General features: G+C 43.9%; 1 protein-coding gene across 2 annotated transcripts in view; it reads right to left on the reverse strand.

The window, feature by feature from the left end:
* The window catches only part of vaspb (vasodilator stimulated phosphoprotein b), a 40,149-nt gene that overhangs the window by 13,336 nt on the left and 10,762 nt on the right, over positions 1–16,051 (reverse strand). For both annotated transcript variants that reach the window (XM_017686312.2, XM_017686311.2), the window contains exons 2-3: positions 3,055–3,226; positions 37–217 (exon numbers count right to left, since the gene is read on the reverse strand). In XM_017686312.2, the coding sequence (XP_017541801.1) occupies positions 37–217; positions 3,055–3,226 (353 nt within the window). The remainder of the gene's footprint in view (positions 1–36; positions 218–3,054; positions 3,227–16,051) is intronic.

Raw genomic sequence — 16,051 nt, forward strand, 5'->3', positions numbered from 1 at the left:
CATAAATGAATCCTTTTAATGTTTGTTTGTTTGTACCTGAGTCAGGCATCGAGCTGAGCACATCCAGCGCATGGAGCATGCCGTTAGCGAACAGCACAGCATCCTCCTTACTTCCAAAGTTCAAACCCCAAACCTGCCGTGCATCCCTCCACTGGTGGAAATTGGGCGTGGCTTGATTATACTTCAGCCCTTTTGTGATTGGACAGTTCATCACCACCTAAAAACAACAAAAATACACAGTGAAGTGGATTAATATTCAAAATAACACGACAGCACAGGCTTTTCACCTGCTGCATTACTGAATATGTACAGACTTCAGCTGCATCCAGCAAAGTTTCAATGAAAGAAACAAGATGATAAAATAATAAAACATCGCTAAAAACTACTCATCAGAACAAGCTGAGTCTAAGCATCAGCTTTTGCTCTGTGGTCAGCATTCCCTTGGTTGTTCATTTTCGCTCGGTTGTTAGCTTTCACTCGGTTGTTAGCTTTCGCTCTGTGGTCAGCTTTCTCTCTGTGGTCAGCTTTCTGGCCAGGTTAATCCAAAGGAGGAGATTATTCACAGGACATACTTCATACAGGTACACTGTGCAGCCACAAAAGCCAGATTAATCTAGGTTTATTCAGGTTCTCTGGCACTTTCATTAATCTACATCATCTAATTTTCAAGCATTGAAAGGACAAATTAAATTTTTATATTACATTACATTATATTATTTACATGTTCCAATATTTTTTTTTTGCTGAGATAAGACCGTTGAGAGTGAAAGAGCAAGAAAAAAAGACAGCATGCTGTGTGAAATATGCTGACAGATCAGTTCTGTTAATTACACCCCCCCCCCCCCCCCCCCCCCCCCCCCCGCCCCTCTGGCTTTATCTCCAAACTGCTCCACCTTCACTGTCCCTCTGATCTGCTCATTTCTAATCTTGTCCATCCTTGTCACTCCCAACGAAAATCTCAGCATCTTCATCTCCGCCACCTCCAGCTCAGCCTCCTGTCTTTTAGACAGAGCCACAGTCTCCAAACCATACATCTTAGCAGGACGCACTACTGTCTTCTAAACCTTCCCTTTCTCTCTTGCTGCTATCCTTCTGTCACACATCAGCCCTGATACCCGTCTCCACCCACTCCATCCTACCTGCACCCTCTTCTTCACCTCTTTTCTGCACTGTCCATTGCTCTGGATGGTTGACCCAAGATATTTGAAGTCATCCACCTTTACCACCTCTACTCAAAGAGGACAAGGAAATATAAAGAGAGAAAAAAAGAGAGAGAGAGAGAGAGAGAGAGAGAGAGAGAGAGAGAGAGAGAGACACAGAGAGAGTGAGAGACAGACAGACACAGAGAGTGAGAAAGAGAGACAGACAGAGACAGAGAGAGAGAGAGTTAGAGAGAGACAGACAGAAAGAGAGACAGAGACGGAGTGACAAAGAAACAGAGAGAGAGAGAGAGAGAGAGAGAGAGAGAGAGAGAGAGAGAGAGACAGCGAGAGACAGAGACAGAGAGAGAGACAGAGAGAGAGAGTGAGAGACAGACAGACAGAGTGAGAGAGAGAGAGAGAGAGACAGAGAGAGCAAGAGACAGAGAGAGAGAGAGAAGAGAGAGAGACAGAGAGAGAGAGAGAGACATTAACAGCGCACTAAAGTGAATGAGATGTGAAGAAAAAATGGACACGATTCCCTCAGTGACACAGGAAGTAACACAGGAATTGAGTGTAGTGGTGCTCATTAAACAGTGGAGTGGACACAGAGGACACTGGGAATGGCACGAGTCTCCCATAAACAGATGGAAGTATTTAAGTATTTAAACGGGATGTATTTAATAATAATAAAGCCCCCAGAGCCTCTTTACTCTGCCCCAGTCTTACAGTGCGCTCAGACAGACCCTGGCAACTGAAGACAGAAAACCTGGAATGATTACCAGCTGTTCGTGTTCATCTATAGTTCATCTTCCCCGACTTTTCCCTTCGACCACAACAGTAGAATAAACCAAATGTTGATTTTTTTTGGGATCTGTAGATGCAGAACATCTCGTTGTTTAATTTCAGATTAACTCAGTTTTATACAACAAATAAAAGAGTGCGGAGCGCCTCCTACCTTTACCCACCCTTGATCAACTCTACACCGATCAATCTCTCAGCCAATTCATTTAAACCAGAGCCACGGTCACGAACGCAGCTTAAATGACAGAGGTGGGAGCGGCTATTCGATTTATGTACCGCCTTCACTCCAGAGAAGGTGTACCACCTTCACTCTGTTCACCCTAACCATCCACCTGGCTGTCAGGAGTGAATGCAGTGCCCCATTAGCATCACCTTCAGCTAAGGAATTCACCGTAAACAGCCAACTTAAAAAAAACTTAAAATTAAACTTTCTGTCTGTAAACTCTACATTCTGAGTTGGACGCGAGGTGAGAAAAATCAACAAACACTACTTAAGAAACTTGTAACAGCATTTTTACCAAATTTACACAGATTAATATAAAATGAGTTATGTCTATGGCTCAATAGATGGAAAGTAAAAGATGGCAGAAATTACTAAATTTGATAAAAATGACATATAGCACATTCAGACGGGACCAAAATCACGGAAAAACACCTGTAAAATTCTGTTACCCACATCCCCATATAATACTAATCCCACCCAAATAGGGCTATTCAGGACTAAAAAAGGCCCATTAACACTGCACAGATACAATCAGTTAAAATAATCTACAATCAGCTCTGTCAGTTCCAGGCTGCATTTTGAGCAGCTGTGTTGGTATAAAACACTGTTAATGTTTAATAATAGACTCTGTTTCATATGACGCCATTTCAGTGGTCAGGACTGTTTGCTTGAAGTATTTTTCATTTTTTAACTCCTAAATGACGTCATAATTCAGACAAGCTGGTGAAATGCAGGAGAAAAACATTGAACATTTTTGTTCATCCCAAAGCGCTACAGCAGCAATTTCGGAAAAAACTGAGAAAACCCAGATTTCCTAATATGGGCATGAAACAGATCACAAGGCCGAAAATTAATAGGAATGATTAGTGATTGACCATTGAAACGCACCTGTTGGTCAGTCTGCATCTTGCGGCCGACCACTCTGAAGGCGTTGCTGCTGGGGTTGTGGTAGATCTGAACTCTGCTGAAGACCTGTGGGCCGGTACCTGCCGGAATCCACTTTTTATTCGCATCATCGTAGGTCATTACCGTAGCACGAGCCTGACAGATGCTGGACTCGCTGAGAAAAAGAGAGAAAAACACAAGAGGGATCAGGATTGATCTGCACTTCAGAGACAAAACTTTTCCAGCAGCAAAAACAATGACAGAAGTGTTCCTGTATTCCATCGACAGGAGAGACAACACAAACACACACAGAGTAACGACTAAATGTCATATCTGTCTCACAAACCCCTCAAATGTGTGTTCAATCTCATAAGGGATGGATCCTTTGTCATCTGCAGATTAGCCCTCGAGTAGTCTCAGTTCTGTCTTACTAGGAGGCGATGAACGTATTAATATTATCCTCACCTCTGGTACTCAGGGAGTGCCTCAGGATTCCGTCCTTGTACCCCTTTAACTCATAACTTATTCATATTTTTCTACTCAGTCCAATCATTTGACAACTGCACAACTGCACACCATCTAACTGTGATGCAGTGTTGATCAGTAACGGCTAACAGTGATGGAGTGACGATCAGTAACGGCTAACAGTGATGCAGTGTCGATCAATAACGGCTAACAGTTATGCAGTGTCAATCAGTAACAGCTAACAGTGATGCAGTGTCAATCAGTAACGGCTAACAGTGATGCAGCGTCGATCAATAACGGCTAACAGTGATGCAACGTCGATCAATAACGGCTAACAGTGATGCAGCGTCGATCAGTAATGGCTAACAGTGATGGAGCGTCGATCAGTAACGGCTAACAGTGAGGCAGTGTTGATCAGTAATGGCTAACAGTGATTCAGTGTCGATCAGACTGACAGACAAACTCTGCTGGACATCGCAAAAGACAACATGCACGGATTTAGCGGCTTTATTCCACCGGAGCTACAACCCATTTTCCGCTCCCGCAGCCACCACCACCACCACCAGGAAGACCCAGACCTACCGACCGCGAGTGAGCACGCTGATCCGAGGAGAGCGCTCCAGAGGCGGCGACGCAAGCGAGGCAAGAGGGGAGGGCTGCATGCTAGGCTAAAGGCTCACGCTAGCCGACCACCAGTGCCTAGCCTCTTGCTAGCTAACGTGCGGTCACTGGAGAACAAGCTGGACGAGCTGAGAGCTAGGATAACATCTCAGCGGGAAACAAGAGAGTGCTGGGCTCTAATTTTTACTGAAACCTGGCTCTCAGACAGAGTACCGGACAGTGCTATCCAGCTAGAGACTCACTCTGTGCATCGCGGAGATCGCACGGCAGCCTCCGGTAAGGCTAAGGGTGGCGGTGTGTATGTGTTTGTAAACAACGCGTGGTGTAGAGACATACGGACCGTTTATAAGCACTGCTCACCAGATCTGGAGTTCCTGCTGTTAAAATGTCGTCCCTATTATTTACCAAGGGAATTCTGTGCTGTATTTTTAACATCTGTATATATTAATCCGCGGGCTAACTCTGCGGCAGCGCTCGGCAAACTCCATGACGTCATCAGCGCGTTAGAGACGGCTCACCCTGATGCCGTGTTTATCATTGCCGGTGACTTCAACCAGTGCAACTTATGGACTGTATTTCCGAAATACTTCCAACACATGGACGTTCCAACTCATGACAAAAACATCCTGGATCACGTGTACAGTAATGTACGCGGTGCATACAGGGCTGCACCCCGCCCCCACTTTGGACTCTCTGACCACATCTCCTTGTTCATGTACCCGGCTTACAGACAAAGGCTGAAACAATCACATCCGGTTACCAAAACAGTTCAAGTATGGTCTCCGGAGACTGAGAGCATACTGCAGGACTGTTTTGCTACAACAGACTGGGATGTGTTTAAAGCTGCAGCCACTACGGAGGACTCTTCTGTCAGCATTCAGGAATATGCTGAACACGTGTCTGGTTACATCAGCACGTGTGTGGATAACATCGTGCCCACCACACAAGTGAAGAGGTTCCCCAACCAGAAGCCCTGGATTAACAGTCAGGTACGACACATGCTCCGTGCTCGCTCTCTTGCATACAGATCAGGCAATGAGACAGAGTACAAAGCTGCGAAGTACAGACTGAGGAAAGTCATCACAGCAGCCAAGAGGCAGTACAGGGAGAAACTGGATGGCTTCTACTCCACTGCTGACTCCAGGCAGATGTGGCAAGGCCTACAACACATCACAGAATACAGGACCATCACCAGCAACATCAGCTCCACAGACAGCCTACCGGACGACCTCATCACCTTCTACACCCGCTTCGAAACCTCCAGCACTAGCACCGAGAGGCTCACACACACACAGCCCACACAACCCCTGTCCCCCCCTCTGTCAGTATCAACAGGCCAGGTTTGCAGAACTCTGAGAAAGATCAACCCCCGCAAGGCACCAGGACCAGACAAGATTCCTGGGCGGGCCCTCAGAGCATGTGCGAACGAGCTGGCTAATGTACTGACCTCCATTTTCAATCTCTCTCTCAGCCAGAGCATTGTTCCCACCTGCTACAAAAGGACAGTCATTGTCCCCATCCCTAAGAAGAGCCCCCCCACCAGCCTGAATGACTACAGACCAGTAGCACTCACTCCAATCATTATGAAGTGCTTTGAGAGAGTGGTGCTGGCCCACATACAAGACAGCATACCGGACACAACAGATGCAGTACGCCTACCGCCACAACAGATCCACCTCGGACGCAGTCGCTGCTGCCCTTCACTACTCCCTCTCCCACCTGGAAAACAAAGACTCCTACATCAGGATGCTCTTTGTTGACTACAGCTCAGCCTTCAATACGGTCATCCCACACAAACTCACCCACAAACTCTCCACACTCGGCCTGCACCCCACCCTCTGTGACTGGCTTTTGGACTTTCTGACTGGCAGGCCCCAGTCTGTCAGGATCAGCAACAGGACTTCAGCCAGCATCACCACCTACATCGGCACTCCACAGGGCTGCGTCCTCAGCCCTATTCTCTACACCCTGTTCACCCATGACTGTGTCGCCTCCCACAAGGACAACATCATCCTGAAGTTTGCTGACGACACAGCAGTGATAGGACGTATCACTGGTGGAGATGAAGCAGCCTACAGAAGGGAGGTGACCAGACTGGTGTCATGGTGTGATGACAACAACCTCATCCTCAACACGGACAAGACAAAGGAGCTGATAGTGGACATGAGGAAGGAGAGGAGACCTCATCGGCCACTTTTCATCCGGGAGCTCGAGGTGGAAAGGGTGAGCAGCTTTAAATACCTGGGTGTCCACATCAGTGAAGACCTCACATGGTCACTGAACACCAAGCAGCTAGTCAGAAAGGCTCAACAGCGGCTGTACTTCCTGAGGAGGCTGAGGAGGTTTGGGATGTCTCCGGTGATCCTCAGCAACTTCTACAACTGCGTCATTGAGAGCCTCCTGACCAGCTGCATCACCGTGTGGTACGGCAGCTTGACCGTGATGGATCGTAAATGCCTACAGAGAGTGGTGAAGACTGCAGAGAAGATCACCAATTCTCCACTGCACTCTCTGCAGAACATTTACAACCATAGAGTCCAAAGGAAAGCTGCCTCCATCATCAAAGACCCCACCCACCCCCAGCACGGTCTGTTCAAACCTCTGCCCTCAGGCCGGAGGTATAGGAGCACGATGTGCAAGACCTCCAGACTAAAGAACTTCTTCTTCCCCACCGCAATCAGAGTTCTGAACCAGAAATAACTATTCACACTTCGGTCTGCCAGACTTAGGTACAGACGTGTGATGTGTATCCCACTGGTAAAGAACACTTTCCTCAGGAATAACCTGCAACTACTGTCACTTTAACTGTAGCACATGTTTACAATTGCACTATTGCACTTTACCACTCATTTCTGCTGCAGATAATCATGTTCCCGGCAAGGCACAGCACTATCCATCCATACCACTGTAATTTATACATTGCACTGTTTCTTGATTAATATATATGGTTGTATATATACTCTTTTGTATTTTTAATGTTATATCTGGCATTCTTAGCGAGGAGCAAAGTAAGCTTTTCATTGTATATAAGGAAACCTAGCCGTAACGGCTAACAGTGATGCAGTGTCGATCAATAACTGCTAACAGTGATGCAGTGTTGATCAGTAACGGCTAACAGTGATGCAGTGTCAATCAATAACTGCTAACAGTGATGCAGTGTCAATCAGTAATGGCTAACAGTGATGCAGTGTCAATCTGTAACGGCTACCAATGATGCACTGGCAGGCAGTAACAGCTAACAGTGATGCAGTGTCGATCAATAACTGCTAACAGTGATGTAGTGTCAATCAGTAACAGCTAACAGTGATGCACTGTCGATTAATAATGGCTAACAGTGATGCAGTGTCGATCAGTAACGGCTAACAGTGATGCAGTGTCGATCAGTAACAGCTAACAGTGATGCACTGTCGATTAATAATGGCTAACAGTGATGCAGTGTCGATCAGTAACAGCTAACGGCGATGCACTGTCGATTAATAATGGCTAACAGTGATGCAGTATCGATCGGTAACAGCTAACAGTGATGCAGTGTCGATCAGTAACAGCTAACAGTGATGCAGTGGCAATCAGGAACGGTTAACAGTGATGCAGTGTTGATCAGTAACGGCTAACAGTGATGCAGTGTCGATCAGTAACGGCTAACGGTGATGCAGTGGCAATCAGGAACGGCTAACAGTGATGCAGTGTCGATCAGTAACAGCTAACAGTGATGCACTGTCGATTAATAATAGCTAACAGTGATGCAGTGTCGATCAGTAACGGCTAATGGTGATTCAGTGTTGATCAGTAATGGTTTACAGCGATGCAGTATCGATCGGTAACAGCTAACAGTGATGCAGTGTCGATCAGTAACAGCTAACAGTGATGCAGTGGCAATCAGGAACGGTTAACAGTGATGCAGTGTCGATCAGTAACGGCTAACAGTGATGCAGTGTCGATCAGTAACGGCTAACGGTGATGCAGTGGCAATCAGGAACGGCTAACAGTGATGCAGTGTCGATCAGTAACGGCTACCAATGACGCAGTCGCAGTCAGTAACGGCTAACAGTGATGCAGTGGTGACCAATAACGGTTAACAATTATGTACTGTCGTTCAGTAACGGCTAACAGTGATGTAGTGTTGATCAGTAATGGCTAAGGGTGATGCAGTGTTGATCAGTAATTGTTTACAGTCATGCAGGGTTGATCAGTAATTGTTTACAGTCATGCAGTGTTGATCAGTAATGGTTTACTGTGATGCAGTGTCAATCAGTAATGGTTTACAGTGATGCTGTGTCGATCAGTAATGGCTAACAGTGATGCAGTGTTGATCAGTAATGGTTTACTGTGATGCAGTGTTGCAGACTAATAAAGACTAATAACATTTAATAATACTCAGTAATGACCAATAGCGATGCAGTGATGACCAGTAATGATGAGTAGTTTTGCAGTAAAGACCACTCATTAGTGGTCAAATAACACTGCAGTAATGACCGATAATGATGCAGTGATGATGCACAATTCTAAATAGCATTTTAGCAATTATTGATTATGACCAACATTGTAATACAATAATATGAATAACTAAATAGAGTCTCTTATTATCTATAGAATGACTACTAATATGAATCTGTCAGTGACACAGAGAGTCAGACCGGCTGAACTGCACTGTAAATGTTTACATTTCTGCAGGTCTGCAGGGCTTCAGCCTCACACTCCCACCCTCATTCCTTCATTCTCTCTCTCTCTCTCCCAAAACAGTGATAACATCTCTTACTTCCTGTGACATCATTTTGTGGCTGCAGCACACTTCCTGTTTCCAGTAATACCCAATAAGGCCTGTCAGTACAGGGAGCAGAGCATAAAGACATACGGCACTTCAGCGCCTTCAGTCCAGCTGAGTGACCAGAGAGCTTAATTCAGTCAGATGGAAGAAAACAGCATCACATAAACATCCTAATTAGACTAAACCTCCTAAATCCTGTACTAACTTTATGATGAACCCCAACAGGGTCCTAACTTATGTTTATGGTCAGTATATTCTGAGTACACTGTGGATATGTTCTCTGTACTGACACCCAGGTGGTGGAACGAACTCCCACTGGCATTCCGTACAGCAGAGTCTCTTACTGTCTTCAAACGCAGACTGAAGCCTCTTTATACAGCTGACTTAAGTATTGATTGTAATGTACTATACAGCTTTTGTGTATTATATTGTATTGCTCTCTGTGTTCAACTCTGTTCCTTTTTCTCTCTGTATCAACAGTGACATTTTGTGTCTAGCAGTATCTGAGCTCAGGACCGACGTTCTCTCTAACCTACTGGTAACTAGCAAAGATACTTTCTCTAGATAGACAAAGCACTTCTTGTAAGTTGCTCTGGATAAGAGCGTCTGCTAAATGCTGTAAATGTAACATGTAAAGAATACACAGTATACTCCGAATACACTGACCATATCCACAGTATACTCCGAATACACTGACCATATCCACAGTATGCTCAGAATACACTGACCATATCCACAATATACTCTGAATACACTGACCATTATCCACAGTATGCTCCGAATACACTGACCACATCCACAGTATACTCAGAATACACTGACCACATCCACAGTATACTCCGAATATACTGGCCATATCCACAGTATACTCCGAATATACTGGGGAGTTATATTAACCCATAAAAACAAACTTAATTCTCAAGTATGAAATATATGAAAGTGATCAGCCATCTAGAGGAAAGGATACACACACACACACACACACACACACACACACACACACACACACACACACACACACATTTTCTAAGCCGCTTCTCCCTCAGGGTTGTGGAGAGAAAAGGATACTGTGACAAAATTGATTAGTATAGTGATAAAATACTACCATAATGCCCACCCCTAATTATTATTTGTTGTTGTTGTTATTAGTTCTGTCAAGTTGGTTCAAACTCCTTCTTGGTGCCCTCAGTGCCCATTAATCCCACCCCCAAACCTCTCCACCACACACAGTTATCAAGCAGAGGCTGATTGTTTAAGATGTTTTTACACACAGGCTCCAAAAACCAACATCAGAGCTCCAGGACCGAGGAGCTTGAAGGAGTCCAGCTCAGACAAACGGGCCTGAGATCCCTTACAAACAATAACAGGAGATCTGAGAGTCACACAGCCTGAACACCTTATTCATACGGATATCTTTCTACTCCGAGGAGTAGCAGTAGAGGATGAAGAGGAAGGGATGAAGAGGAGGAGCGCAGAAGGAAGTGATGCAGTTTTAATGAACACAGAAAGCTGGGAAACAGAGTGAAGAGTGAATTATTAATACAAATAAAGCAGCACTGAGCTTATAGCGCACTCAACCAGCAGAGCCACACAGCTCCACATGGTTCTTCAAGGGTTCTTTAGTGAGGAGCGTGGCTCTTAATGGAAACATGAACACTCAAAGAACCATCAACATGATTAAAGTGTTCTCTCAAAAGGGTTCATCTACTGTAACAATAGAACAATCCTTTTGGATGCCATATAGAACCCTTTTCAAAAAATACCTAGATACATAGTTATAAAAATACATAGTTATACATAGAAACATCTACAGCACATGCTTAAGAACACTATCATGATGAAGGGTTCTTTGAGTGTTCAAAGAACCATCTTTTTTTTAAGAGCATAGAACCATGAACACTCAAAGAACGATTTGCATGTTTAAAACGGTTCTCTGCATGGTGAAATGGTTCTTCAGCTTGATGGAGAATGTGCTGTATTTGGTTCTATTCACAATTTGTTTGAAGTGGGATCCACTATTGTTATGATGTCAAGCTTGTTTACAATGGTGCTATTTAGAACCACATACAACACATTCTCCATCAATCTGAAGAACCATTTCACCATGCAGAGAACCCATTCAAGCATGTAAAGGGTTCTCTGAATGCTTGTGGTTCCATACAGAACCACTGTCTTTACCTTAAAGGTCTTTGTTAAGAGTGTAATCTAACACAGAGAATGCGGCTCAATCACAGTGACATATAACACAGACAGGTAATGTAGTTAAACAGGTTCCAGTAGAACGTGCTCTAGATCATTTTCTTCTATCGCCATAGAAACGTTATCAACATTATCTGTGAATGTTGTTAGCTGGTCAGTCAGACGTTTCTCCGGATCCTCCCTGATGACGTATTTGGACCACAGATTAGGACCACCGATTAGGACTACCAATTAGGACTACCAATTAGGACTACCAATTAGGACCACGGATTAGGACCACGGATTAGGACTATAGATAAGGACGACAGATTAGGACTATCGATTAGGACTACAGATTAGGACTGAGGTGTTTATTCTCACTCCACTCAGCACTCTGATCAAAATCTCTGTTTACATTCACACTATAACTAAACAGAGGCCGGATTCACAGGAGAGTCTGACGGCACATTGGTTTTTCTAGTACCTGTCAAAGTGCTTTACAAGTGATGAAACACAAAGATAACGTTACGATGATTAGAACTTGTTTTAAAAGCCACACAAACAGATTTAAGTGCAGTTTCTGTCTCTGAGCCATCAGAGCTCTACATTCCACCAACACAGATAGCTGAAAACACTGGATATGAGCACTACTGACGCCTGTTATTAGGAACATCACTTCTTATTCCTTTAATCATTTGATATTATCATTATTATTATTATTAATATTATCATATTATTATTATTTATATGCTTATATGTAAAGGCTTTCTATTCTATTTAAACACTACATTTGAAAGAGGAGACAGAAATGTTAAATCAACCCGTGTGTGCTGTTCAGGTCTGTGAGACTCATTTTCAGTGTTTACCAAAAGAGAAAATGATGTGGTTTATTATTATTTCAGCATCAGACTCTTGGTCTGTGCTCATTTTCTGTGAAGAACATGTAAAACAACCCATTTTCAGTGCAACACTCTGTTCACCCCCAACACATTTATATTACACATGGTGTTGGGCTGAACCTGCAGGGAGTAAAAGTGAGGAGGTGCTGTGTCCTTCACTCTGTTCTCCTCCTACATGGCCTGCTGTTAGTGTGTATGTGTGTGAGTGTATTTGTATGTATGTGTGTGTGTGTGTGTGTGTGTGTGTGTGTGTGTGTGTGTATGTGTGTCTGAGGGCAAGTGTGTGTGTGTGTGTGTGTGTGTGTGTGTGTGTGAGTGAGAGAGAGAGAGAATATGTGTGTGTGAGTGTATTTGTGTGTGTGTGCGCATGTGTGTCTGTATGTGTGTGAGAGTGTGTGTGTGTGTCTCTATGTGTGTCTGTGTGTGTGAGTGTATGTGTCTGTGTGAGAGTGTGTGTGTGTGTGTGTGTGAGAATGTGTGTTTGTGTGTGTGTGTGTGAATGTGTGTGGGGGTATGTGTCTGTGTGAGTGTATTTGTGTGTGAGTGTGTAACGGAGTGTATTTGTGTGTGTGTATGTGTGTCTGTGTGTGTGACAGAGTGTATGTGTGTGTGTGTGACAGAGTGTATGTGTGTGTGTGAGAGAGAGAGTGTATATTTGTGTGTGTGAGTGTGTGTGTATGTGTGTCTGTGTGTGTGAGTCAGTGTGTGTGTGTGTGTGAGGGTGGACAGCATGGACAGGCTGCTGATTGGCTACAGCTGCTAAAGGAGAACCCTATGTTGGACATGGATATTTTAAACATCTGGTATTTTTACAGAAATGATTACGGTGGTACTGATATAAAAGCAGTAATGTGGTGGGTCCAGCAGACCACTGATGAGAAAAGTGCAGCGCTAGAGGAGAGAAGAGCAGCTGAGCTGACGGTGTTTAAACTGAGCTGAAAGCTGCTCAGACAGGATTGTTTTCAGGCTGGTTTAAAGTGTCCAGTGTTAGCTCTTCTAACGCTCTCTGCCCACTGTGTACATTTAAGTTAAGATTAAGAGATACTTTTTTGATCCCACAACCGGGGAAATTCCACCTCCGCATTTAACCCATCCATGAAGTGAAACACCACATACACACTAGTGAACACACACACACACTAGGGGGCAGTGAGCACAGTTGCCCGGAGCGGTGGGCAGCCCTATCCACGGCGCCCGGGGAACAGTTGGGGGTTAGGTGTCTTGCTCAAGGACACCTCAGTCATGAGTCCCTGGGGATCGAACCGGCAACCTTCCGGTCACAGGGCCAGATCCCTAACCTCCAGCCCACGACTGCCCCAAAGAGCACCAAGTTCTGTCCCATCCGGTTAGTGATGAACTCAGACACTTACAGAGTGAGTGGAGATGACCACAGCTGATTGGGGAGAGGGCCGAGTAGATCTGAGGACCATCTGCACAGCAGGGCTTAAATGTGTCACATCTTATTAAATGTGTGGTTTTTAACTTCATTCTTAAGAAAAAAGCGATTCTTCAAAGAACTTATGAAGAATTCTCTTTATTCTTAACTCTTATTATGAATAATTTAAAGAACAAGTGGTATTGCTGACAACAGTGGGCCTCCATGTCCAGCGCCCAGCGTGCGCTAGAGGGGTATAAAGCCCCCCAGCACTGGGATGTGGAGCAGTGGAACTGTGTTCTCTGGAGTGATGGAGCTATATCCAGTACCTCTGGGATGAGCTGGAGTGACCCAGAACCGACCATCCAACATCAACACCTGACCTCACTAACGCTCAATCAGATCCTCACAGCAATGTTCAACATCTAGAAGATTTCCCAGAAGAGTAGAGGCTGTTACTGCAGCACCAACTCACTAAAAACACCTTCATTTCAGAGGAAACTCTGGAGTTGTGTCTGAGTCTGGCAGTCTCCCCATAGGAATTCACTTTAGTCAAGGTTTAGTCTTAATCCAGGTCACTAATCTGGTCTGGACTGTGCATGAATGTGTTGAGGTGGAGTTCAGTGTCTCTGTGCTGGTCAATGAGGAGTTAACAGGAAGTGGATGCTCCTGCTGGGGAAAATGACTGTAAAAGGCTCGAGTCTTAGCGCTGCAAGTTCAGTCAGGCCCATAATCCCCTCCTCCTCCTCCATTCCTCCCTCTCTCTCCCCCTATCTCTCTCGCTCTCTCTCTCTCCCTCCCTATCCATCTCCCTCTCCCTCCCCCATCTCTCTCCCTCATTTTCTCTGTCCCTTCCTCCCTCTCTTGTGTCTTACTTCTTGTTGCTCTCTCTCTCTCTCTCTCTCTCTCTCTCTCTCTCTCTCTCTCTCTCTCTCTCTCCAGTCAGTCTCCCTCCCCATCTCTCTCCCTCATTTTCTCTCAGTCCCTTCCTCCCTCTCTCATCTCTTACTTTTTATTGTTTTTTTTCTCTCTCTCTCTCTCTCTCTCTCTCTCTCTCTCTCCTCAGTCTCCCTCCCCCATCTCTCTCCCTCATTTTCTCTGTCCCTTCTACCCTCTCTCGTCTCTTACTTTTTATTGCTGTCTCTCTCTCTCTCTCTCTCTCTCTCTCACACACGCTCACATTTCTTTCTCACTTCTTTCTTTCATTCTCTCCCTCTTTCTTTTCTTTCCCTCTCTATCACTTTTTTCCCATTCTTTGTCACTTTATTATCTCTCCCTCTATTATTCTCTTGCACACTCCCTCTCTCTTCTCTCTTTCTATCTCACTTTCCCTCACACACTTATCTTTTTTCTCTCTTTCTTTCTTCCTCACTTCCCAGTCACACTATTAGAATTTCTCCCATTTCTCTCTCTCTCCTTTCTTTCCCTCTCACACTTTCTCTATCCATTCTACTCTTTTATGTCATTTCTCTGCATTACAGGCTGAATTCAGTTAGGAACTGTTCATTACTGCGTCTATTCAGTAATGAGAAGATCCTAACCGAATCGGCTGAGTAATGAACAGTTCCTAACCGAATCGTCACAGTAATGAACAGTTCCTAACCGAATCGTCACAGTAATGAACAGTTCCTAACCGAATCGTCACAGTAATGAACAGTTCCTAACCGAACCGGCTCAGTAATGAACAGTTCCTAACTGAATCAGCTCCGCTGCACTGAAACACGGCTTCCTTCACTTTTAATGGAGGAAATTATTTTAAAGAGAAAAAAACATTAATCAGCAAAAAATGACAAACTAGTTAACTAGCATCAGTGAAAGTTCCGGTCAGCGAGACGCCTCAATAAGATTCACTTTAAGTGCTAAATTAGTGTAATGAACCTGCAGCTGCCCATTCAGTCTGACCGCACGATCAGTATTCAGTCCAGTTCAGAGGAAACAGGCTAACCTGCTTAGCATTAGTGCCTCACTGCCTTCAGTCAGACAGTAAATCCAGTAAAAACACACACTGACTGTAAAACTACACAAACTGATATATATTATAATGATTATATAATGTTTAACAGCGAACACCACCAACTTGTTCCGGGCAACTGTGCTCACTGCCCCCTAGTGTGTGTGTTCACTAGTGTGTATGTGGTGTTTCACTTCACGGATGGGTTAAATGCAGAGGTGGAATTTCCCCGGTTGTGGGATCAAAAAAGTATTACTTAACTTAACTTAACTTAGATAACACTAATAGTACTAATAATACTACTACTACTAATAATAATGATAATTCTAATAATAATAATAATAATAATAATAATAATAATAATAATAATAAAGCTCACAGAGCAGCACTCAGAGAGGAGACAGCTAATCATTAACAGTCATAATTCTATTAATATTAATCCAAACTAAATAATTACTAAAACTAAAAAACATTATAAACCACATTTTCAAATTAAGGTTTCAGTCCAAGACACACTTTCAGTTTCATTTGTCCAAAATATATTTTCTGTTTTAGGTTTTTGTTCCTTTTTCAGCTTCAAATAAAGACACACTTAGAACTTCTTCAGTAAAACACGTCCAATATATATATATATATATATATATATATATATATATATATATATATATATATATGTATATATATATATATATATATATATATTTATACACACACACACACACACACACACACACACACACACACAC

The sequence above is a fragment of the Pygocentrus nattereri genome, chromosome 7, assembly GCF_015220715.1.
Source record: "Pygocentrus nattereri isolate fPygNat1 chromosome 7, fPygNat1.pri, whole genome shotgun sequence".
Lineage (NCBI taxonomy): Eukaryota > Metazoa > Chordata > Actinopteri > Characiformes > Serrasalmidae > Pygocentrus > Pygocentrus nattereri.